General features: G+C 48.4%; 1 protein-coding gene across 2 annotated transcripts in view; it reads left to right on the top strand.

The window, feature by feature from the left end:
* The window catches only part of prrc2a (proline-rich coiled-coil 2A), a 147,276-nt gene that overhangs the window by 90,662 nt on the left and 29,809 nt on the right, over positions 1–26,805 (top strand). For both annotated transcript variants that reach the window (XM_078416289.1, XM_078416290.1), the window contains exons 20-25: positions 2,223–2,308; positions 4,186–4,422; positions 13,835–14,068; positions 17,663–17,749; positions 22,414–22,515; positions 23,248–23,416. In XM_078416289.1, coding sequence (XP_078272415.1) covers positions 2,223–2,308; positions 4,186–4,422; positions 13,835–14,068; positions 17,663–17,749; positions 22,414–22,515; positions 23,248–23,416 — 915 coding nt within the window. The remainder of the gene's footprint in view (positions 1–2,222; positions 2,309–4,185; positions 4,423–13,834; positions 14,069–17,662; positions 17,750–22,413; positions 22,516–23,247; positions 23,417–26,805) is intronic.

Raw genomic sequence — 26,805 nt, 5'->3', positions numbered from 1 at the left:
ATACAGTGTGGGAAACAGGCCCTTCGTCCTAACTTGCCCACATCGGCCAACATGTCCTGGCTACACTAGTCCCACCTGCCCAGGTTTGGTTCATATCCAACCCTGTCCTATCTATGTACCTGTCCAACTGTTTCTTAAACGTTGGGGTACTCCCAGCCTCAACTACCTCCTCGAGCAACTTGTTCCATACACCCACCACCCTCTGTGTGAAAAGGCTACCCCTCAGATTCCTATTAAATCTTTTCCCCTTCATCTTAAACCTATGTCCCCTGGTCCTCGATTCACCTGCTCAAAAAAGGTTTTAACAGTAAGTTATTTTGAGAATCTATGGTCTTAAGAAATGCAGTTAAACAATGATCTTCCTCTGATGCTAGAAGATGGCAAGTCGTGGGTATTTTAACTTTATTCCATCTGTCTCCTGACCTACCAAAGTAACCCAGTGACAACTAAATGTTGGCTTTGCAGAGCCAAACAGCCAAATAACAATTAGAGCACTGCAATTTGACAATGAAACCTTTGTATACTTTAAGCTTATTTATAGAAACATAGAAAATAGGTGCAGGAGGAGGCATTTGGCCCTTCGAGCCAGCACCGCCATTCATTGTGATCATGGCTGATCATCCACAATCAGTAACCTGTGCCTGCCTTCTCCCCATGCCCCTTGATTCCACTAGCCTCCAGAGCTCTATCAAACACTATTAAATTCATCCAGTGAATTGGCCTCCACTGCCTTCTGTGGCAGAGAATTCCACAAATTCACAACTCTCTGGGTAAAAAAGTTTCTTCTCACCTCCGTTCTAAATGGCCTACCCCTTATTCTTAAACAGTGGCCCCTTGTTCTGGACTCCCCCAACATTGGGAACATGTTTCCTGCCTCTAACGTGTCCGATCCCTTAATAATCTTATACGTTTCAATAAGATCCAATTCTCATCCTTCTAAATTCCAGTGTATACAAGCCTAGTCGCTCCAGTCTTTCAACGTATGACAGTCCTGCCATTCCGGGAATTAACCTAGTAAACCTACGCTGCTAGCCCTCAATAGCAAGAATATCCTTCCTCAAATTTGGAGACCAAAAGTGCACACAGTACTCCAGGTGCGATCTCACTAGAGCCTTGTACAACTGCAGAAGGACCTCTTTGCTCCTATACTCAACTCCTCTTGTTATGAAGGCCAACATTCCATTGGCTTTCTTCACTGCCTGCTGTACCTGCATGCTTCCTTTCAGTGACTGATGCACTAGGACACCCAGATCTTGTTGTACGTCCCCTTTTCCTAACTTGACACCATTCAGATAATAGAAACATAGAAACATAGAAAATAGGTGCAGGAGTAGGCCATTCGGCCCTTCGAGCCTGCACCGCCATTCAATATGATCATGGCTGATCATCCAGCTCAGTAACCTGTACCTGCCTTCTCTCCATACCCCTTGATCCCTTTAGCCACAAGGGCCACATCTAACTCCCTCTTAAATATAGCCAATGAACTGGCCTCAACTACCTTCTGTGGCAGAGAATTCCACAGACTCACCACTCTCTGTGTGATAATACTCTGCCTTCCTATTCCTACCACCAAAGTGGATAACCTCACACTTGCCCACATTAAACTGCATCTGCCATGCATCCGCCCACTCACACAACCTGTCCAAGTCACCCTGCAACCTCATAGCATCTTCCTCACAGTTCACACTACCACCCAGCTTTGTATCATCTGCAAATTTGCTATTGTTACTTTTAATCCCTACATCCAAGTCATTAATGTCCTTTTATAATTTTATACGTCTCTATAAGATCCCCTCTCATCCTTCTAAACTCCAGTGAATACAAGCCCAGTCTTTCCCATCTTTCCTCATGACAGTCCCGCCATCCCAGGGATTAACCTCGTGAACCTACACTGCACTGCCTCAATAGCAAGGACGTCCTTCCTCAAATGTGGAGACCAAAACTGCACACAGTACTCCAGATGTGGTCTCACCAGGGCCCTGTACAACTGCAGAAGGACCTGTTTGCTCCTTTACTTAAATCCTCTCGTTATGAAGGCCAACATCCCATATATTCTTGTGTTTTAAAAATGAAAAAGTCAATTGGAAGTTCCCATTAACAACTGCTCGGTTTCGTGAATAATTGGAGTTCTGATGTCTGTGTCTATTTTTTTCTCTGCGTTTGTACCAAATCAATGTCCTTTTTAATGCCTTTTTTAAACAAAATGTTGCCCACTCTTGCAGTTGGTTCCCTCACTCCTCCGGCAACCACTGGACTGGCCACTTGGATCAAACCGCTGAACGTCTTTGCAGAAGCAGTCAGCACCGAGGTAAGATCTGTTCCCCGAACTCTCGCGATCGTTGGGGCAAACGCCGCAGTGCTTCGTTCCGACTAAAGTCGTGTGCGTTCGTAGCCACGCACCTGATTATTCTGAAACCTGTGTGAGTGGTACCGATGATATAGACTGCCAAATATTAGTGGTTGGCATTGCCTTCCAGTTGGTTGAATTGGTAAAGGCGGGCAGTAATTAACACGGAACTGTAGCAGATGGGTGTGTTTGATATTTCCCCAGGCATTGTCATACCTAGGAATTAGCTGGGCATTTATCATTGTCTACTTTGTTTGGGTAGATATTAAAAATCTTGTGCTGTTGCTACTCAACACGCATGGACACGATCAGCCAAAATATTCTGACCACTGACAGGAGAAGTGAATAACATTGGTTATCTTGTTACAATGGCACCTGTCAAGGGGTTGGATATATTAGGCAGCAAGTGAACAGTCAGTGCTTGAAGTTGATGTGTTGGATGCTGGAGAAATGGGCAAGAGTAAAGACCTGAGTGACTTTGACAAGGACCAAATTGTTATGGCCAGACCACTGGGTCAGAGCATCTCTGAAACGGCAAGGCTTGTGGGGTGCTCCCGGTCAGCAGTGGTGAGTACCGACCGACAGTGGTCCGAGGAGGGACAGACCACAAACCGGCGACCGGCAGGGTGTTGGGCGCCCAAGGCTGATGGATGCGCGAGGGCAACGAAGGCTATCCCGTCTGGACCGAACCAACAGAAGGTCGACTGTGGCACGAGTCACAGAAAATGTTAATGGTGGTGACGGGGGAATGTGTCACAATACACAGTGCATCGCACCCTGCTGTGTATGGGACTGCACACGGAGGACCAACAGCATGTGAGGCCGGTGGTCAGAATGTTTTATCTCATCAGGTGATAATGTTTTAGCTGATCGCTGTATACTCTATCAGTGCATCACTTTGCTATCGTATGAAGCCCGTGTTCCACTGCTTAGACACAAAATGCTGGAGTAACTCGGTGGGACTGGGCAAATCACAAACATAACATAAACCAGAAGGAATCTATTGTCGCCACCAACCCCACTCATTTTCTCCCATTTGCTGTAACCGTTGATGAATTAAATGAGTTCAACCCAGGCGGCGGTCAGATCCATCAGCAGATCTTTAAGGAGAATGTGAGTCAGGGCAGACACAAACTGCTGGAGTAACTCAGCGGGTCAGGCAGCATCTCGGGAGAGAAGGGATGGGTGACGTTTCGGGTCGACGTCACCCATCCCTTCTCTCCAGAGATGCTGCCTGACCTGCTGAGTTACTCCACCATTTTGTGTCTGCCTTCCATTTTAAACCAGCATCTGCAGGTTTTTTTCCCCTACATATGCACGTCAGTGTTGCTGTTTAGTGACCCACTATCTACAGTGCAAAAGCTTAGGTGTCTGAATGATTTGCCCGTGCAGTTTCTTTTTCCGTTTGCATCCACTGCTCCCGCACAAGTATTTTTTTTTTTTTTATTTTAATTTCCTCTTCCCCCCCCCCCAAACTTAATCTCCAAAGTTTGAAGAGCCTGCTGGCACTCACTGTCTCGGTTCAAGCACCGAGATCGGTTTACTTAAGCAAGATCGGGGGGGGGCAGCTGACAACCTCACTAGGAACCCAACATCGGCACGTGGGGAAGAAGGGCATTGGTGTGGATTCTGGTTTGGCTGAGCAAAATGTTGCTCCGGAACCTCGGGGGTTAACTAGGTTTGCAGGTGGAAACGTGAAACTCCTGACGGCTGAAGCCAGTGGCCGTGGATTTTTCATTTGCTCAGGCAGAGATAATGAGTTAATGCCGTGCGCTTGAGAAGGACAGTGTAGTCTGCCTTTGTTGATTAAACTGCTGCGTGTGTATCTCTGTTTCAAGGCCAGCCAGACTGACAGTGGGGTGGATTTGAGCAGCGACTGTCAGGTCTCCTCCACCAGTTCCTCGCAGCGTAGCTCTCCAGACGGCAGCCTGAAAACAGACGCCGGGGAGCGCGTGGGGCTCATTAACCGGATCAGCACAAAAGTGGTCGATATGCGATCATCAGACAACCAGCTCCCCGAGCCCAAAGAGCAGAAACAGAGGGCCGCTAGGACAGGAGCACTGAAAGAAACCAAGGTATAGCACTTACACTCGTAACTTAGTTTGATTAACCATCTTGTCTTCCACACAGCACCTTGCTCCACCGGTCACCCCACGCCGTCCATCCTTCCCTGACCCCACTCTTATTCCCTTGTGCCCGCCACCCATTCTTGCTGTCTGACCCGAAACAGTGAGCTTCAGCAGGCTGCTTGCTTAGGGAGAGGAGTCTTCTCCGACGTGCTTTTAGTTTCCTGGGAACAATTTGGCGAGCGGTTTGGGGCGGACGCTCCGACAGGTCGTTTGGAAACCCCAGTCATAATTGGCAGTCAAATCCAGGGCCTTCTGGTTTGCATCGTGTTGGGGCAGAGCAAGGGCAAAGGAGGTCTCGCAGTGAGCCAGTAAGCGAAAGGATAAGGAATGACTGACTCGCGAGTTATTTTATCGAACGTAATATCAGAACGTTGCTTGACGATCATGATCCCAAATCGTGCAGTAGACGCAATTGCGGAGCGCCAATCTGCAGATGTTTTTGCAAAGCTTTCCAAACACTTTCTTCTTGTGGTCGTTCCTGGTTAGCACACCACACATTGAAAGTTCGATATATGGCAGCATCGTCTGTCATATATCCAGTGCTGCTTCTGCTTCTGCTTCATCTCCTTTTGCCCCCCACCCCCCCCCCGCCCTGTGCTTGTAACCTCGTCCAACTCTACGGTACTCTGGCCATTTCTCTGCCTCTGACGTGTCGGGCAGCCACATTTCTTGTCCCAGCATTGGCAGCAGTGGGCGGTAGAGATGCTGCCTTGCAGCGCCAGAGATCCGGGTTGGATCGTGACTAGGGGTGCTTGTCTATGTGGAGTTTGTACGTTCCTCCCGTGGCCTGCTTGGGTTTTCTCCGGGATTTTCGGTTTCCTCCCACACTCCAAAGACGTGCAGGTTTGCAGGCTAATTGGCTTGGTGTAATTGTAAATTGTCCTTGGTGCTTGCAGGATAGTGTTGGTGTGCAGGGATTGCTGGTCGGCGTGGGCCGAAGGGCCTATTTCTGCACTGTATCTCTCAACTAAACTGTATTTACGAGTGCAAAATGTGCTGAGACTCCTTTTTGAAACCTATTTCCTCCTCCACCCTATTCACGTTTTACCACTGTAATCACTCTCTTTGATCACGCTGTCTGATGTGACTATCTATTTGGCTTAAAGCATCATTTAATAGGGAAAAAGTATGTTTCTACACTAAATAATTTAGAAATTGAATTTGTATTTAAATGAAAGTAAGGGAGGATTTAGTCTTGGTGTGAATTGGTAGAATTAAATTGGGTAATAAAAGACAAATTTAGTTAAATGCTGTTGTAGCTAATATTCTGGATCCATGCAAATTGGTAACATGCCTTGCATTAGAAGTAAAAGTTAATAATCGGTGGGGTGGAAGCAAATGTGGGTGGTGGAGTAACAGCAATTATGACAAAGAACTATTCTTGAGGGATGATCAGTGAAAGAATTCTGTATTTTATTTGCTTTATATAATTACTAGACCTAGTGGACGTGTTGGGCCCAAACCCCTCCTGCATTGGTGCAGCACCCTCTCCTCAATCCCCCTCCCCCCCCCCCCCCCCTCAATCCCTCTTCTTCCCCCCTCCCTCCCTCCCTAGGAGATAGATTTAAACTTTAAAATGTGAATAGCTTTAAAAATATAACACCGATTTCAATGAAACTTCTTCCGTTAGCACCAAAGGGACGACGGTGAGTAAGGTGGGCCTAAAATTGTCGCGCTATCGTGCACCGTTTTGGATTTTTAGAGATACAGCGCAGAAACAGGCCCTTCGGCCCACCGGGTCCGCTCCGCCCAGCGATCCCCGCACACGAACACTGTCCTACACCCACTAGGGACAATTTTTATATTTGCCCAGCCAATTAACCTACATACCTGTACATCTTTGGAGTGTGGGAGGAAACCGAAGATCTCGGAGAAAACCCACGCAGGTCACGGGGAGAACGTACAAACTCTGTACAGACGGCGCCTGTGGTCAGAATCGAACCCGAGTCTCCGGCGCTGCATTCGCTGTAAGGCAGCAACTCTACCGCTGCGCCACCGTGCCGGTAACTCGGGTTCGATTCAGACTACGGGCGCCGTCTGTACGGAGCTTGTACGTTCTCCCCGTGACCTGCGTAGTTGTTTGGCCGTAGTTCAGGAACAAACAAACAAATAAGCTAGAGTTTTAATATATAGATAGATTCTCTGTGTACTTTAATTGTTTTGGTTTATTGTTGTCGCATGTCCAGAGTACAGTGAAGCTTTCACATGCTGTTGAATTAAATCAGATTATCCTGTAAATGAGTACATTCGAGCCATTTACAAGTACAAACGGGGAGTGCAAAGAGAAGAGTACAGGTGCTCCTCAACTTATGATGGGGTCACGTTCCGAGAAACCCATCGCAAACCAAAAATATCGTACGTCGAAATGCATTTAATACAACTGATCACGTGGCCGGAAGCGAACTGCGACTCGCTACGGCTCACTGCCGTTTGGCAGCATTGCAAAGTCGAAATATCGTGAGTCAAGTCAAGTCAATTTTATTTGTATAGCACATTTAAAAACAACCCACGTTGACCAAAGTGCTGCACATCTGATTAGGAAAAAAAAAGAAACATACAGTGGCAGGCAGCCAAACACAAGCATCATAAGCCGGGGAGCATCTGTACCAGACGGGAGTATGGTGGTACAGTATTGCAGTGTTACAGTTAAGGCTGGCGCAGCACAGCTGAGTTGCTCCCTAAAGCAAGTTGGATCCTGACTACATGTGTGGAGTTTATGCATTCTCCGCGTGACTGCGTGGGTTTCCTCCAGGTGCTCTGGTTTCCTCCCACACTCCAAAGACGTGCAGGTTTGAGGGTTAATTGACTGCTGTAAATTATCCCTAGTGTATCGGATAGTGAAAGTGTATGGGGCGATCACTGGTCGGTGCAGACTCTGAGCCTAAGTCCCTGTTTCCACGCTGCATGTCTGAAGTCTAAAGTTCCAGAGAAGTATTCCAGTGTCTGCATTGAGGTGGGTTGAAAGATCGGAACTGACCCGAGCTAATGGGGGGGTAGTCTGATGAGAGGGGGAAGAAGCTTTAACTGAATCTGATAATGTGTGTTGTCAAGCTTTTGTACCTTCTGCCTGATGGGAGAAGAGAGATTAACCAGGGTGGTCATGTTAGCTGCTTTCCTGAGGCAGCATAGAAGATAAAAACACAGAAAATAGGTGCAGGAGGAGGCCATTTGGCCCTTCGAGCCAGCACCGCCATCCATTATGATCATGGCTGATCATCCACAATCAGTAACCCGTGCCTGCCTTCTCCCCATATCCCATGATTCCACCAGCCCCTAGAGCTCTATCTAACTCTCTCTTAAATCCATCCAGTGAATCGGCCTCCACTGCCCTCTGTGGCAGAGAATTCCACAAATTCACAACTCACCTCAGCGTAAACTGTAGATGGATTGCAGCATAGTTGTGCTTTTAGTACAAGGGATGCAGTTATGCAAGAATCCATTCAGACTTCAACCCATGTCATCGTGTTTAGCAAGGATTTTGCTTTGTTTCACACACCGGAGCAAATTAAAAGTAACATTTTGTTTACAATTGTTTCCCTATTTTGCTCGGCTTTGATTGAATCATTTTATCTTGGAGTGTGGGTGTCACAGGCAGACCCAGCATTGTTTCCCCCTCTTGAGTACCATTTGAGCCTGTGTGCTAGCTGTGCCGTTTTTATAAAGTACTAGACCAAGTGGACCCGTTGGGCCCAAACCTCTCCTGCATTTGTGCAGCACCCTCACCTCCCTCTCTTCTCGACCCAAAACGTCACCCGTTCCTTCTCTCCAGAGATGCTGCCTGACCCGCGGAGTTACTCCAGCTTTTTGCGTCTACCTTCTGCGTTGAGGCAGGTTGATCTCAATGCATGGTCGCTATTACTGATGCTTTTTTTGTGATGCCAGTTATTCAATTTCACTGACTTTTGGTTTCCAACCTACCAAGATGTCGCTCCGACATTTCCGCTCACTGCTGGACAGATGTGTAACCCAACGTCTTTGACCCAGTGTCTCTCAGACCTTAAGCTGCACATCTGCAAAGTGGTATTTATTTCACAAAATGCTGGAGCAACTCAGCAGGTCAGGCAGCATCTCAGGAGAGAAGGAATGGGTGACGTTTCGGGCCGAGGGCCTCTATCTGTAAAGTGGTAATCAAAGGTCTTTGAGCAGATGTCCCAGATTCCTGCGATCACCACTGTACAGATGCGTAACCGAAAGTCTTTGACCCAATGTCACTCAGACCTTTGAATACCACTCTACAGATGTGTAACCTCAGGTCTTCGAGCAGATATCTCTCAGTTCTTCATGATTACTACTCTACAGGTGTGTGACCCAAGGTCCTTGAGCATGTTTTTCAGCAAGTTGATCTCCAAATTCGTTTTTCTTTGTGCGTAAGCACTTGCTGATAGTGAAGTCCCAAAGACGTCCGTGTTGGTAGATTCGTGCAGGAACTGCGGATGCTGGTTTAAACGGAAGACTGAGTAACTCAGCGGGACAGGCAGGGTAGATTTGCTGACCACGATGGGGAGAATATAGGTCACGAGGAATTGATGGAGGAAATGGGATTACTCCCTAAGCCAGCTCAGACTAGATGGACTGAAATGGTCTCTTTCTGTTATTAAGGCATACAAATTGATTTTAGTTTACGCTCAGATTGGAGATACGGCGTGGAAACTGGCCCTTTGGCCCACCGAGTCCACGCCGACCAGCAATCCTTGTTACGCTAGCACTATTCTGCACACGAGGGACAATTTGTAATTATTACTGAAGCCCATTAACCGACAAACCTGTACGTCTTTGGAGTGTGGGACGAAACCAGAATACCCATTTGGTCACAGGAACAACATACAAACTCCTTACAGACAGCGCCATTAGTCGGGATCGAACCCGGGTCTCTGGCACTGTCAGGCAGCAACTCTACTGCTGCGCCACCATGCTAGTGCATTGTTATGGCCCCGTTTCCTGCAGTTAGACTGCATTAATCTCCACCGATGACAGGGGCTAACTGAGGTAACCACCTGCCAAGCTTACAACTGCAGCTGATGGTCAACATGTGACTGTGTGCCCAAAGCTAGGAGCAAATAAATCTGTGGAGTCATGGTGATTTAGTTCAGCTAATGAACACCCAGGGTTGGTAAATGCATTTCCTCATTGTTAATGGAAACTGAGAAGAATGCGATTGAACACTTTGTTTTCCCTTCCTCTCTTGAAGGTGCTTAGTCAGCCTCTTCATGCGTCCCTGTGGCATAAGGTTGCCAACTTTCTCAGTCCCCAGTAAGGGACAAAAGGTGACGTCACTGCCCCACGCCCCACGTGACCTCACCTAGCCAGCAGCCTCGTGCTCCCGCTCCACCAATGGCGGCCGCCCGGGCCGGGGAGCGGGTTGCTATGCAACCTCCGTTAGGCGGCACCCGGGCCTACATCGGGCCTCGGGCCTACAATGTTCAGGCCCATAGCGCCCCCCGGGCCTACAGTGTCCAGGCCTGCAGCGCTCCCCAGGGCCGTATATATATATAAGGGCGGTCCCATACGGAACAAACCAATTTAGCCCAATATACGGGATGCCCGGGCTAATACGGGACAGTTGGCAACCCTACTGTGGCACCAGACCACCTCACTGCTACTTAAACATCAAAAACTAATTGAGATGCTGAAAATCTGAACTAAAGAGAAACATTCAGCAGGTCAGGAGGCATCTGTGGGGAAGGAAGTGTGATTTTTGACCTGATACATTAACTGTTTCCCTTTCCACTGATGCTATCTGAAATGTACAGAACACTACACTTTAAAAACGGGCTCTTGGTGCCGTTTACGATACCAAGACCATCGCAGGAGATAAACTATCAACTGACCTCCATCATCAGCCTACTGACTCCCACAGCTATCTAGACTACAATTCCTCCCACCCCTGCCTCCGGCAAAGTCTCTACCCCTACTTAAGGGCGGCCACGGTGGCGCAGCAGTAGAGTTGCCGTCTTACAGCACTTGCAGTGCCAGAGACCCAGGTTCAATCCAGACTACGGGCGCTGTCTGTACGGAGTTTGTGCGTTCTCCCCGTGACCGGCGTGCGTTTTCTCGGAGATCTTCGGTTTCGTCCCACAATCCCAAGACGTACAGGTTTGTAGGTTAATTGGCTTGGTAAATGTAAAAACTGTCCTTGGTGGGTGTAGGATGGTGTTAATGTGCGGGGATCGCTGGTCGGTGCGGACCCGGTGGGCCAAAGGGGCCTGTTTCTGCACTGTATCTCTAAAGTAAATGCTGCTATCGTATCGAACTCCACCACTGCCCCCGATGTGCCCAGAGAAACTTCTGTAAAGTTTAGCTTTGGGTTTAAGTATAAAATAGCAAGTGTCCCAGTAACACAGACCACACTCATTTATATCTGGATTTTAATCTCGAGTTCTATCAATAGACAATAGGTGCAGGAGTGGGCCATTCGGCCCTTCGAGCCAGCACAGCCATTCAATGTGATCATGGCTGATCATTCTCAATCAGCACCCCGTTCCTGCCTTCTCCCCATACCCCCTGACTCCGCTATCCTTAAGAGCTCTATCTAGCTCTCTCTTGAATGCATTCAGAGAATTGGCCTCCACTGCCTTCTGAGGCAGAGAATTCCACAGATTCACAACTCTCTAACTTAAAGTTTTTCCTCATCTCCGTTCTAAATGGCCTACCCCTTATTCTTAAACCGTGGCCCCTGGTTCTGGACTCCCCCAACATTGGGAACATGTTTCCTGCCTCTAACGTGTCCAACCCCTTAATAATCTTATACGTTTCGTTAAGATCCCCTCTCATCCTAAATTCCAGTGTATACGAGCCTAGTCGCTCCAGTCTTTCAACATACGACAGTCCCGCCATTCCGGAAATTAACCTAGTAAACCTACGCTGCACGCCCTCAATAGCCAGAATATCCTTCCTCAAATTTGGAGACCAAAACTGCACACAGTACTCCAGGTGCGATCTCACTAGGGCCCGGTACAACTGCAGAAGGACCTCTTTGCTCCTATACTCAACTCCTCTTGTTACGAAGGCCAACATTCCATTGGCTTTCTTCACTGCCCGCTGTACCTGCATGCTTCCTTTCAGTGACTGATGCACTAGGACACCCAGATCTCGTTGTACGTCCCCTTTTCCTAACTTGACACCATTCAGATAATAATCTGCCTTTCTATTCTTACCACCAAAGTGGATAACCTCACACTTATCCACATTAAACTGCATCTGCCATGCATCCGCCCACTCACACAACCTGTCCAAGTCACCCTGCAGCCTCACAGCACCTTCATCACAGTTCACACTGCCACCCAGCTTTGTATCGTCTGCAAATTTGCTAATGTTTGTATCGTCTGCCAATTTGCTAATGTTTGTATCGTCTGCCAATTTGCTAATGTTTGTATCATCTGCAAATTTGCTAATTTTGCTATCCTGTGTGAACGTGGTTGGATAATTCCCCTAGACTAAATACTCCCAATTCCTCCGTCTGCACCCAAGATGAGGTGGTCCATACAACTCCTGCTCCCCATCTCTTATCTACCTACACATAATCCATATCCCTCCATGTGCCTATCCAGGAGCCTCAACCACCAACCCAGGCACTGTACTACCGGCACTCACCACACGTTAAACAACAATCACCCACACATCACTCAACCATGAACTTTGCCCCTCTCACTCCAAAGCTATGCCCTTTAGTATTTAATTTCTCCATCCTGGGACAAGGTTTCTGACCGTCTATCGTCTCCATGTGTCTCATAATTCTATTAGGTCCCCCCGCAACCCATAGATGAATGCTAATTAATGACTTAGACGAAGGGATTAAAAGTACCATTAGCAAATTTGCAGATGATACTAAGTTGGGGGGTAGTGTGAATTGTGAGGAAGATGCAATAAGGCTGCAGGGTGACTTGGACAGGTTGTGTGAGTGGGCGGATACATGGCAGATGCAGTTTAATGTAGATAAGTGTGAGGTTATTCACTTTGGAAGTAAGAATAGAAAGGCAGATTATAATCTGAATGGTGTCAAGTTAGGAGGAGGGGGAGTACAACGAGATCTGGGTGTCCTAGTGCATCAGTCAATGAAAGGAAGCATGCAGGTACAGCAGGCAGTGAAGAAAGCCAATGGAATGTTGGCCTTCGTAACAAGAGGAGTTGAGTATAGGAGCAAAGAGGTCCTTCTACAGTTGTACCGGGCCCTGGTGAGACCGCACCTGGAGTACTGTGTGCAGTTTTGGTCTCCAAATTTGAGGAAGGATATTCTTGCTATGGAGGGCGTGCAGCGTAGGTTCACTAGGTTAATTCCCGGAATGGCGGAACTGTCATATGTTGAAAGGCTGGAGCGATTGGGCTTGTATACACTGGAATTTAGAAGGATGCGGGGGGATCTTATTGAAACATATAAGATAATTAGGGGATTGGACACATTAGAGGCAGGAAACATGTTCCCAATGTTGGGGGAGTCCAGAACAAGGGGCCACAGTTTAAGAATAAGGGGTAGGCCATTTAGAACGGAGATGAGGAAGAACTTTTTCAGTCAGAGGGTGGTGAAGGTGTGGAATTCTCTGCCTCAGAAGGCAGTGGAGGCCAGTTCGTTGGATGCTTTCAAGAGAGAGCTGGATAGAGCTCTTAAGGATAGCGGAGTGAGGGGGTATGGGGAGAAGGCAGGAACGGGGTACTGATTGAGAGTGATCAGCCACGATCGCATTGAATGGCGGTGCGTACAGGCTCGAAGGGCTGAATGGCCTACTCCTGCACCTATTGTCTATTGTCTATTGCTTCCATTTGCTGTTTTCATTCCCCACTTGTGAAGTAGATATTACTAAAGGAAGGGAGACCCAAAATGCTGGAGTGACTCAGCGGGTCAGGCAGCATCTCGGGAGAGAAGGAATGGGTGACGTTTCAGACTCCGTCTGAAGAAGGGTCCCGACCCGAAACGTCACCCATTCCTTCTCTCCCGAGATGCTGCCTGACCCGCTGAGTCACTCCAGCATTTTGGGTCTCCCTTCGATTTTAACCAGCATCTGCAGTTTTTATTTCCTACTAGACCAAGTGGACCCGTTGGGCCCAAACCTCTCCTGCATTGGTGCACCTCCCCCCACCTTCTCTCCCTAGGAGATAGATTTAAACTTTAAAATGTGAATAACTTTAAAAATATAACACCGATTTCAATGAAACTTCCATTAGCACCAAAGAGACGACGGTGAGTAAGGTGGGCCTAAAATTGTTGTGTGCCAGTTTGGCTGTAGCTCAGGAACAAATAAACAAACGAGAGTTTTAGTATATAGATAGATTACTAAAGGAATATACTTTAAATGTGATCTTGTTTCAAAATACAGCAATGCTTCGATTAATACGCCCTGCACTGAAAGTCTGCATTTTGGTCAAGTTTCAGGAGTCTGGCAGTGAATTGGGAAAGGAGCATAAACCTGGGCCGATCGGAAATGAGCGTTCGCTAAAAAACAAGAAGGCGCGAGAGGGGCAGCACAAAGCGAGTCCCGACAGGGGTGCCAAGGCTGTTGGCTTCTCCGTGAGCAGCCGGCCAAAGTCGAAGCCCGACCCTGACATGCTTCAGGAGACGGAGGTTGCTGTGCCGCCCATCCAGTTTGGAGTGAGTGCAAAAGTGAGTCTCCTTGGCCATTACCGTTTGGGCCGATTGCCTTTGCCGGCTTCGGCGTAACGTTGCTGGTGGATGGAATAACCCCAGCAACAAGATAAACAAGGATGTCAGAAGGATAGATAGACACAAAATGCTGGAGTAACAATAGACAATAGGTGCAGGAGGAGGCCATTCGGCCCTTCGAGTCAACACCGCCATTCAATATGATCGTGGCTGATCATTCTCAATCAGTACCCCGTTCCTGCCTTCTCACCATACCCCCTGACTCATGTCACCCATTCCTTCTCTCCCGAGATGCTGCCTGACCTGCTGAGTCACTCCAGCATTTTGTGAATAAATCCGCTATCCTTAAGAGCTCTATCTAGCTCTCTCTTGAATGCATTCAGAGAATTGGCCTCCACTGCCTTCTGAGGCAGAGAATTCCACCGATTCACAACTCTTTGACTGAAAAAGTTTTTCCTCATCTCAGTTCTAAATGGCCTACCCCTTATTCTTAAACTGTGGCCCCTTGTTCTGGACTCCCCCAACATTGGGAACATGTTTCCTGCCTCCAACGTGTCCAACCACTTAATAATCTTATGCGTTTCGATAAGATCTCCTCTCATCCTTCTAAATTCCAGTGCATACAAGCCTAGTCGCTCCAGTCTTTCAACATATGACAGTCCCGCCATTCCGGGAATTAACCTAGTAAACCTACGCTGCACGCCCTCAATAGCAAGAATATCCTTCCTCAAATTTGGAGACCAAAACTGCACACAGTACTCCAGGTGCGGTCTCACTAGGGCCCTGTACAACTTCAGAAGGACCTCTTTGCTCTTATACTCAACTCCTCTTGTTATGAAGGCCAACATTCCATTGGCTTTCTTCACTGCCTGCTGTACCTGCATGCTTCCTTTCAGTGATTGATGCACTAGGACACCCAGATCTCGTTGTACGTCCCCTATTCCTAACTTGGAGAGAAGGAATGGGTGACGTTTGGGTGGAGACTGAAACGTCACCCATTCCTTCTCTCCAGAGATGCTGCCTGACCCACTGAGTTACTCCACCATTTTGTCTATGTGCAATTCTTTCCGACACAAGGAACTGCAGATGCTGGTTTACACTGAGCATGGACACAAAATGCTGGAATAGCTCAGCGGGACATGCGGGGAATGCCGGAACAGATGCAAACTCAGATTCTGAAGAAGGGTCTCCTCCTGAAACGTCGCCTATTCCTTTCCTCCAGAGATGCTGTCCGACCTGCTGAGTTACTTAAGCTTTTCGTGTCTATCTTTGGTTTCAACCATCATCCACGGTTCCTTCCTGCACAAACTCAGATTATGATATGATGCGGTAGAGCTTTATTGATCCCAGGAGGAAAATTGATCTGCCAATTCATAAAACACAAGAAACATGAAATATGAAATTGAAAGTGACGAGTGGGAAGGATTGGGGATGTGCAAAGCTTTGGGGGGGGGGGGAAGGGAGAGAGTCAGTCTACCGCACGACAGAAGGGGGAGGTTGTATAGTTTGATAGCCACGGGGAAGACGAATCTCTGTGGCGTTCCGTGCTGCATCTCGATGGAACCAGTCTGCAGCTGAAGGTGTTCCTCGGGTTGACCAGTGCTCCATGGTCAGTGGTCCAAGATGCTCCACGCTTTGAGGAGCATCCTCCCCTCCAAGACCTCCTCCCGTGAATCCAACTCCAACTCCGCCCCCAGGACGGAGCCAGCCTTCCTTGTTAATTCTATTGACGTCCGCGGCCTTTGCCCGGCTGCCCCAGCACACGGCAGCGGAGATGGCGGCACTGGCTACCGCCGAATGGTAGAAACATAGATAATAGGTTCAGGAGGAGGCCATTCGGCCCTTCGAGCCAGCACCGCCATTCAATGTGATCACGGCTGATCATTCTCGAGCAGGGGTTCCCAACCTTTTCCGTCCTGTTTACCCCTGGCAACTTTTCAAAAGTCAATTTACTCCCACCTACCCTGTTTTGTTCAGTAATTTGAGTTTACACTTCTACACTAATAAAGCAACCGACAAAGGGGAAATTTAAAAATACTGTTTTTAACATTATTATTTTAGGTTCAAATAACAATAATGGTAGGCGACATTTACGCCCGGGGGTAAATTTGACCCAGGTTAGGAACCCTTGATCTAAAGTCAGTACTCCGTTCCTATTTTGTTCTGCATATCCCTTGCTTCCTTTTGCCCTAAGAGCTGAATCTACTGCATCTTACTGCAGGCGTTGATGGTGCGGAGGGAAGACCACCTCCCATGAATCCAACTCTGCCCCCAATTACCCCCCGTTTCCCCCACCACATCTGTTTTGTCCACCATTTTGATTCTCCTTGTCCGTTCACCAGGCCCCTGTGCCAAGAGCACAAAGCAAGGCGCTGTTCATTCTGACAACACGCTCTGCAGCGCCAAGAATGCTTTAGTTTAGTATAGACAATAGGTGTAGCAGTAGGCCATTCGGCCCTTTGAGCCAGCACCACCATTCAATGTGATCATGGCTGATCATTCACAATCAGTACCCCGTTCCTGCCTTCTCCCCATACCCCCTGACTCCGCTATCCTTAAGAGCTCTATCTAACTCTCTCTTAAATTCATCCAGTGAATCGGCCTCCACTGCCCTCTGTGGCAGAGAATTCCACAAATTCACAGCTCCCTCTCCCCCTCTCCCTCCCCCGGAGAACTCTCTGACTGAAAAAGGTTTTTCCTCATCTCCGTTCTAATTCTTAAACTGTGGCCCCTGTTTCTGGACTCCCACAACATTGGGAACATGTTTCCGGCCTCTAACGTGTCCAGCCCCTTAATAATCCTATGTTTTGATAAGATCCCCTCTCATCCTTCTAAATTCCAGTGTATACAAGCCTAGTCGCTCCAGTCTTTCAACATACGACAGTCCCGCCATTCCGGGAATTAACCTAGTAAACCTACACTGCACAAGAATATCCTCAACAGCAAGAATATCCTTCCTCAAATTTGGAGACCAAAACTGAGATACAGTGTGGGAACAGGCCCACCGGGTCTGCGCCGATCAGCGATCCCCGCACACTAACACTACCCTACACCCACTAGGGACAATTTTTCCATTTGCCCAGCCAATTAACCTACAAACCTGTACGTCTTTGGCGTGTGGGAGGAAACCGAAGATCTCGGAGAAAACCCACGCAGGTCACGGGGAGAACGTACAGACTCCGTACAGACGGCGCCCGGGTCTCCTGCGCTGCATTCACTGTAATGCAGCAACTCTACCGCTGCGCCACCCAAAATGCCTTTGAAGGGAGAAACTGCTAACGTTTTGGGTGGATGACCTTTGATTATAATTGACGGAAGTTTCAGATGAAAGGTTGTTGGTTTGACATGTTAATCCAGATTATCTCGGTCACTAGTAAAGACGTTGGCATTCTTGTCATTGGGGAAATAATGAGGGGCACGTGTGATGCTGATGTCTGAGACATGGTTCACTTGCATAGAGACTGACTGCAGACAGTTAATCGTCTGCAAGGAGAGGTTGCCTTTTGCTAGATTCATGTGAAAGTGACAGGAGTTGCTTCTAATAATTAATAAGTGTCGGATGATTTTTCTTTTCCTTCTGTCTTTTCCTTTCAGGACTCTGATTTCAGTCTGGCTGTGAACACCTTGCCCAGGTCCACAAGTTCATCGCCCAATACCCTGCAGAATGCTGCCAGCAACGATGTATGTGCAATATCAGTTCAGTTTGGTTTACTGTTAGGTGTCCCCGAGGTACAGTGAAAAGCAGAAGGTGGACACAAAATGCCGGAGTAACTCAGCGGGTCAGGCAGCTCCTCGGGAGAGAAGGAATGGGTGACGTTTCAGGTCGAGACCCTTCTACAGACTGATGTCAGGGGAGGGGGGGCGGGACAAAGATAGGATGTAGTCGGAGACTGGAAGACTAGTGGGAGAACTGGGAAAGGGGAGGGGATAGAGAGGGAAAGCAGGGAAAACACTCCAGGCCTTCCCTGCTTTCCCTCTCCCTCCCCTCTTCCCAGTTCTCCCACTAGTCATCCTGTCTCCGACTACATTCTATCTTTGTCCTGCCCCCTCCCCTGACATCAGTCTGAAGAAGGGTCTCGATGCAAAACGTCACCCATTCCTTCTCTCCCGAGATGCTGCCTGACCCGCTGAGTTACTCCAGCATTTTGTGTCTACCTTCGATTTAAACCAGCGTCTGCAGTTTTTTTTCCTACAGTGAAAAGCATTTGTTGCAATCGAGCCATACAGTGTATTTACAGTACATCAGAGATAAAGTAAGAAATGCCGCTGTAACAATAGAGATTTAAGAGTGTGGAGCGATTGTAATATGTTTGTGGATCTGTTTCTGTGGGTAGCTCACAAATAGGTGCCCGGATTGGGTGCAATCTTGGAGCAAACTAAAAAAAAAGTGCAATGCCTCATTGGTACAGTGCTTTAAAACATGTAACCTCTTCATCAACCATGTTCTATTTCAGTTTCCATCCTCTTTCTCACTGTTTCTGTTTTTCACGCATTGCTTTCTATATTTAAAATTCACGTGCGATTTGTAATGCACGTAACACTTTTAATGGTATACTTTAGAAAATGACATTGCGCTGTTACTCGAAGTGCCCAGTTGCTTTCTCTCCCCACAATACTGCTGCAATTGGTATGATTAAGGGTCCCAACCTGAAATATCGCCTGTCCATGTCCTCCAAAGAGTGTAGGGAAATAACTGCAGATGCAGGTACAAATCGAGGGTATCACAAAATGCTGGAGTAACTCAGCGGGTCAGGCAGCATCTCAGGAGAGAAGGAATGGGTGACGTTTCGGGTCGAGACCCTTCTGTCTGAAGAAGGGTCTCGACCCGAAACGTCACCCATTCCTTCTCTCCTGAGATGCTGCCTGACCTGCTGAGTTACTCCAGCGTTTTGTGATACATGTCCACCAAAGATGCTGCCTAACCCGCTGAGCTACTCCATCACTTTGTAGCCAATTGTTTTAAAAACAAATGGGCCTAAAAGTTCCATCAAAAACCACACCGTTGCCTGCTCTCCCTATATATTCTGTACCTCTAATTCCCTGACTGCATGGTTGCCATGGAAGACTGCCTTGACAGTCAGAGCCTTGATGCAGACGATAGACATAAAATGCTGGAGTAACTTAGCGGGTCAGGCAGCATCCATGGAGAACACGTATAGGTGACGTTTCAGGTTGGAGCCCTTCCAGACTAATTATATGAAAGAAAGCTGAGAGAATGGAGGGCCGGGACTGAGCGTGGCTGGTAATAGATCACAGGCGTGGGATTGCTCGATAGAAATGTAGAAAATTGGTGCACGAGGAGGCCATTTGGCCCTTCGAGCCAGCACCGCTGATAGGCAGATTGTTGACCTCACCTTCCCCTCAGCCAACAAGGAACTACATTTCCTTGATCACCGTCTGCTTTGATGTCATTTTTGCGCCTTGCTCTTCCATATCTCTAGTTTCCCCCTCTCCGATGAGTCTCCGTCTGAAGAAGGGTCTCGACCTGAAACATCGCCCGTTCCTTCCCCCCGGAAAATGCTGCCTGTCCCGCTGAGTTACTCCAGCATTTTGTGTCCGCCTTCGGTGTAAATCAGCATCTGCGGTTCCTCCCTACACATAAATAAAGAGCGGATTGATAATCTGGTCTTGTGCCAACTGGGGTTGTAAGAGAGGCGATCTCAGCTGGCCTGCAAGCTCACCGGTTTAGAGAGGAAAGCTGGCAAGAGATGCATCGGAGAACACACAGGTGGTGAGGGTGAGATCATCTGCCAACGAACATCCAGTAGCCTTCTGGTGATCATCAAGGGCAGTGCACAAAGTTCCTGCACAGCGCAGGCACTGGAGTGCGTTCAGGCCTATGAAGGCAAGCCTTGTGACAGTCTACTGACCTTTTATCTTGTATTTGTAATTTCAATTAACATCGTGTGCACAAATGATTCTGGCACCGAAATGCACGGATCACTTCCACTTCTGCAAAGTACTTTGAGAATTCTTCGGCGTGGCTGAGTGGTGTGCATACTATGAGTTGTCCACCAGATCGCTCTGAAAACATCGCACCCAATTCACTGGTAGACACACAACGCTGGAGTAACTCAGCGGGTCAGGCAGCATCTCGGGAGAGAAGGACCCAAAATGAGTCTCGACCCAATGAAGGACCCAAAATGAGTCTCGATTTGAGTCTCGTCCCAAAATGTCACCCATTGCTTCTCTCCTGGGATGCTGCATGACCCGTTGAGTTACTCCAGCATTGTGTGTCTACCTTCAATCTTAACCAGCATCTGCGGGTTTTTTCCCCCTACACGCCTAATTCACTATTCACTTCAGCCCACCAAGTTCGGACCAACCAGCGATCCCCGCACATTAACATTACCCTACACACACGAGGGGCAATTTACACTTCTACCAAGCCAATTAACCTACAAACCTTTACGTCTTTGGAGTGTGGAAGGAAACCGAAGGTCTCGGAGAAAACCCACGCAGGTCACGGGCAGAACGTACAAACTCCGTACAGACAGCGCCCGTAGTCCGGATGGAACTCAGGTCTCTGGCACTGCAAGCGCTGTAAAGCAGCAACACTACCGCTGTGCCACCGTGCTGCCTTTTGAAGAACCGACTCGGTGAGCTTTGATGAATGAGTCCTCATGGAACACAGAGCCTTCACCCCGCCTGACCTGCTCTTTGCAAAAGGAACTACAATCACTGCCATTCCCTTCCAGTTCAGAGCTTAACAATGCAAGGCTTAAGGCAAGAAGTAGAAATAGGGAACTTCAGATGCTGGTTTACAAAAAAAGGGACAAAGTGCTGGAGTGACTCAGCCGATGAAGGCAGCGTCTCTGGAAAACATGGGACAGACAGCACCCATAGTCAGGATTGAACCCAGGTCCATGACGCTGTGAGGCAGCTCTACTGCTGCGCCATTGTGCCGCACCATCACAGCTTTAGCAGCGGAAACGGGTCCCTCAGCCCAAGTTTGCTCACGACCAACATGTCCCATCTACACTGGTCCCACCTGCCCACGTTTGGTCCATATCCATCTAAACCTGTCATCCATGCACCTGTCTAAATGTTTCTGCAGTTGTACAGGGCCCGAGTGAGACCGCACCTGGAGTACTGTGTGCAGTTTTGGACTCCAAATTTGAGGAAGGATATTCTTGCTATTGAGGGCGTGCAGCGTAGGTTTACTAGGTTAATTCCTGGAAGGGCAGGACTGTTGTATGTTGTAAGACTGGAGCGGCTAGGCTTGTATACACTGGAATTTACAAGGATGAGAGGGGATCTTATCGAAACATATAAGATTATTAAGGGGTTGGACACATTGGAGGCAGGAAACATGTCCCCCATGTTGGGGGAGTCCAGAACCAGGGGCCACAGTTTAAGAATAAGGGGTAGGCTATTTAGAACGGGGATGAGGAAAAACTTTTTCAGTCAGAGTTGTAAATCTGTGGAATTCTGCCTCAGAAGGCAGTGGAGGCCAATTCTCTGAATGCATTCAAGAGAGAGCTGGATCGAGCTCTTAAGGATAGCGGAGTCAGGGGGTATGGGGAGAAGGCAGGAACGGGGTACTGATTGAGAATGATCAGCCATGATCACATTGAATGGTGGTGCTGGCTCGAAGGGCCGAATGGCCTCCTCCTGCACCTATTGTCTATTGCTGCGATAGTCCCTGCCTCAACTACCTCCTCCAGCAGCTCGTTCCATACACCCACCACACTTTGTGTGAAAAGGTTAACCCCTTATGTTCCTATTAAATCTTTCTCCCCTCACCTTCAACCTATATCCTCTGGTTGTCGATTCCCTTCTTCTGAGCAAGTGATTTGTCCGTCTACCTGATCTATTCCTCCCATGATTTTGTGCACCTCTATAAGATTAATGGGTGGCGCAGTGATAGAGTTGCTGCCTTACACCGAATGCAGCGCCGGAGACCCGGGTTCGGTTCCGACTGCGGGCGCTGTCTGTACGGAGTTTGTACGTTCTCCCCGTGACCTGCGTGGGTTTTCTCCGAGATCTTCGGTTTCCTTCCACACTCCAAAGACGTGCTGGTTTTGTAGGTTAATTGGCTTGGTAAATGTAAAAATTGTCCCTAGTGGGCGTCGAATGGTGTTGATGTGCGGGAATCGCTGGTCGGCGCGGACCCGGTGGGCCGAAGGGCCGGTTTCTGCGCTGTATCACGAAACTAAAACTAAGAGATCACCCCTCATCCTCCTGAGTTACTCCAGCATTTTGTGTCTATGTTATTCTATATCACTGCAGTCACGGTTCGTCGTGTGTCACTCGAGACAGAGAGTGCAGTTGGAAATGTTGCATCAGTCAGCTCACTGTTTGAACGAGGTGGGATGTTGAAGTATTTGTATTGTCCTTTCCAGGTGCCTTTAGCTCCCCCACTGGCAGTGGCCACGAATGAAGCTCCACCACCGGACAGTGAGATGCCTCCCGCATCACTTCCCGGCAACGAGCTGACTCTTAAGGTAGGACTTCCGATTGGTTGTTCATTTCTGCCGTCCTAGCGGCACAATGGCGCAGCGGGTGGAGCTGCTGCTGCCTCGCCACGCCGGAGACCTGGGTTCCATCCTGACTATGGGTAGGAGAGGGGAGAGGGAGAGCAGGTGCTGGTTTAAAACAAAGGTAGACTCAAAATGATGGAGTAACTCTGCAGGTCAGGCAGCATCTCGGGAGAGAAGGAAAGGGTGACGTTTTGGGTCGAGACCCTTCTTCAGACTGATGTCAGGGGGAGGGGGCGGGACAAAGATAGGATGTAGTCAGAGACATGAAGACTAGCAGGAGAACTGGGAAGGGGGAGGGGAAGCAGGGACTACCTGCAGTTGGAGAAGTCAATGTTCATACCGCTGGGGTGTAAACTGCCCAAGCGAAATATGAGGTGCTGTTCCTCCATGATCACATTGAATGGCGGTGCTGGATCGAAGGGCCGAATGGCCTCCTCCTGCACCTATCGTCTATTGTCTATATTTTTAAGGCAGAGATAGACAAATTCTTGATTAGAACGGGTGTTTTGGGGAGAAGGCAGGAAAATGGGACCAGGAGGCAGAGATCAGCCATGATTGAATGGCGGCGTGGATCCGACGGGTCGAATGGCCTAATTCCACTCCTATAACTTATGAACGTGAAATAAGAGGTGCTGCTCCTCCAATGTGCGTTTGGCCTGGCTCCGCACGCTCAGCTTGTCGTTCTCTGACCCACAGATGGAGTCCGCTCGCAAAGCGTGGGAGAAGTCACCGGGTGTCACGGAGAAGGAGGTTGCTGCAAGTGTGAGCAGCGCGGACATGCCCGAGATTACCGGAGGCTACCACTCCTTCATCACCTCCATTCCAGCAATACCAGTGGCCTCGGTGGCTCCATCCGCCCTCTCAGGTTGAGTATTTCCGTACTTGAAAGCAACGCCAATCCTGTCCAAATTCCCTCGCTCTCCCTTGCCATCTCAAATGTAATCTCTGCTTCCTGCCCACTCTCTCCAGACCGCGCCTGGAGTACTGTGTGCAGTTTTGGTCTCCAAATTTGAGGAGGGACATTCTTGCTATTGAGGGCGTGTAGCGTAGGTTCACCAGGTTAATTCCCGGAATGGCGGGACTGTCGTATGTCAAAAGACTGGAGCGACTCGGCTTGTATACACTGGAATTTAGAAGGATCAGAGGGGATCTTATTGAAACATATAAGATTATTAAGGGATTGGACACGCTAGAGGCAGGAAACATGTTCCCAATGTTGGGGGAGTCCAGAACCAGGGGCCACAGTTTAAGAATAAGGGATAGGCCATTTTAGAACAGCGATGAAGAAAAACGTTTTCACTCAGTTGTGGAATTCTCTGCCTCAGAAGGCAGTGGGGGCCAAATCTCTGGATGCTTTCAAGAGAGAGTTAGATAGAGCTCTTAATGATAGCGGAGTCAGGGGGTATGGGGAGAGGGCAGGAACGGGGTACTGATTGAGAATGATCAGCCATGATCATATTGAATGGCGGTGCTGGCTCGAAGGGCCGAATGGCCTCCTCCTTCACCTATTGTTTATTGTCTATTGTCCTCTGTCTCGTGATCACCATTTCCCCTTCTGCTTTGCATTGCTTCCTATTACACTTTTCGAATTACATCACACTTTCTCATCTTGCAGAAACGAGGAACTGCAGATGCTGGTTCACAAAAAAGGACACGGTGTTGGAGTAACTCAGCGGGTCAGGCAACATCTCTGAAGAAGGGTCCCCACACCCTAAACGTCACCCATTCCTTCTCTCCAGAGATGCTGCCTGTCCCGCTGAGTTACTCCAGCATTTTGTGTCCATCTTCGAAATAAATTCCTCCTCATCTCCCTCCTGTCTTCCTATCTATTTGAACACATGTTCTCTTTGCTTCACCAGTTCCAAGTCTTCCATGCTGCTGAACTGACTTCTTGACTGAACTGGCCTTGAATACACTGGACTTGTCTTGACAGGATTTGTCTTGAATGGAGATGGGCACAAGATGAGAATCTTGTGTCTCGACCCGTAACGTCACCCATTCCTTCACAAGGTTAATCCCTGGGATGGAGGGACGGTCATATGAGGAAAGATTGGAAAGACTAGGCTTGTATTCACTGGAGTTTAGAAGGACGAGAGGGGATCTTATAGAGACGTATAAAATTATAAAAGGACTGGACAAGCTAGATGCAGGAAAAATGTTCCCAATGTTGGGGCGAGTCCAGAACCAGGGGCCACAGTCTAAGCATGAAAGGGAGGCCATTTAAAACTGAGGTGAGAAGAAACTTTTTCACCCAGAGAGTTGTGAATTTGTGGACTTCTCTGTCACAGAGGGCAGTGGAGGCCAATTCACTGAATAAATTAAAAAGAGAGTTAGATAGAGCTTGAGGGGCTAGTGGAATCAAGGGATATGGGGAGAAGGCAGGCACAGGTTACTGATTGTGGATGATCAGCCATGATCACAATGAATGGCGGTGCTAGCTCGAAGGTTCGAATGGCCTCCTTCTGTACCTGTTTTCTATGTTTCTCCAGAGATGCTGCCTGTCCCGCTGAGTTACTCCAGCATTTTGTGTCTGTCCTCAGTTTAAACCAGTATCTGCGGCACCTTCCTACAAATCTCTGGAGTACACAGATAGGTGACATTTTGGGTCAGTGCCCTTCAGTTTGAAGAAGGGTCCTGACACAAAACGTCACCTATCCATGTTCTCCACAGGTGCTGCCTGACCCGCTGAGTTACTCCAGCACTCTGTGAAACGTCACCTATCCATGTTCTCCACAGGTGCTGTTATAGAAACATAGAAAATAGGTGCAGGAGTAGGCCATTCGGCCCTTCAAGCCTGCACCGCCATTCAATATGATCATGGCTGATCATCCAGCTCAGTAACCTGTACCTGCCTTCTCTCCATACCCCCTGATCCCTTTAGCCACAAGGGCCACATCTAACTCCCTCTTAAATATAGCCAATGAACTGGCCTCAACTACCTTCTGTGGCAGAGAATTCCACAGACTCACCACTCTCTGTGTGAAGAAATGTTTTCTCATCTCGGTCCTAAAAGACTTCCCCCTTATCCTTGAGCTGTGACCCCTGGTTCTGGACTTCCCCAACATCGGGAACAATCTTCCCGCATCTAGCCGCTCCAACCCCTTAAGGATTTTATATGTTTCAATAAGATAGTTACTCCAGCACTTTGGCTCCTTCTCCTCTCGATGCTTGTACGTTGCCACCTTTATCTGCTCTCCACCTGACGGGCTTTTCACCTTGTGTACCTGTCTGTTTACTGTTTCCTCACTCCCTCCTGCTACCTTTTCCCCTTCCCGGGTCAGTTTTCAGTTGCCTGCAATGTTCTTTGTTCCTGGGGAAGGAATCTCTATCTCCTGTAGAGATACAGCGCGGAAACAGGCCGTTCGGCCCGCCGAGTCCGTGCTGACCAGTGATCACCCCGTACACTAACACTATCCCACACACACCAGGGGCAATTTACAATTTTACCAAAGCCGATTAATCTACAAACCTACACGTCTTTAGGATGTGGGAGGAAACCGGAGTGCCCGGAGAAAACCCACACAGGTCAGGAGGAAAATGTACAAACTCCGTACAGACAGCACCCGTAGTCGGGAGCAAACCCGGGTCCATGCGCTGTAAGTCAGCAGCTCTATGGCTGTGCCACCGTAACGCCCAACTTGGCAAATGGTGCGTGAACTTGCTGTGCATCTACTCGCCATCATGGTACCATGGTTTTGAATTAAACAGGCAGTGTATTAATCACTTCTGTATAACTCTACCAAGCAACTTTTAGTTTAGTTTAGAGATGCGGCACAAACAAGCCCTTCGGCCCACCAAGTCCGCACCGCCTAGTGAGACCGCACCTGGAGTACTGTGTGCAGTTTTGGTCTCCAAATTTGAGGAAGGATATTCTTGCTATTGAGGGCGTGCAGCGTAGGTTTACTCGGTTAATTCTCGGAATGGCGGGACTGTCATATGTTGAAAGACTGGAGTGACTAGGCTTGTATTAACTGGAATTTAGAAGGATGAGAGGAGATCTTATCGAAACGTATAAGATTATTAAGGGGTTGGACACGTTAGAGGCAGGAAACATGTTCCCAATGTTGGGAGAGTCCAGAACAAGGGGCCACAGTTTAAGAATAAGGGGTAGGCCATTTAGAACTGAGATGAGGAAAAACCTTTTCAGTCAGAGAGTTGTGAATCTGTGGAATTCTCTGCCTCAGAAGGCAGTGGAGGCCAATTCTCTGAATGCATTCAAGAGAGAGCTAGATAGAGCTCTTAAGGATAGCGGAG

The sequence above is a fragment of the Rhinoraja longicauda genome, chromosome 19 (assembly GCF_053455715.1).
Source record: "Rhinoraja longicauda isolate Sanriku21f chromosome 19, sRhiLon1.1, whole genome shotgun sequence".
Taxonomy (NCBI): domain Eukaryota; kingdom Metazoa; phylum Chordata; class Chondrichthyes; order Rajiformes; family Arhynchobatidae; genus Rhinoraja; species Rhinoraja longicauda.
The sequence above is the reverse complement of the archived record's forward strand: the minus strand, read 5'-3'. Positions and strand labels throughout refer to the sequence as shown.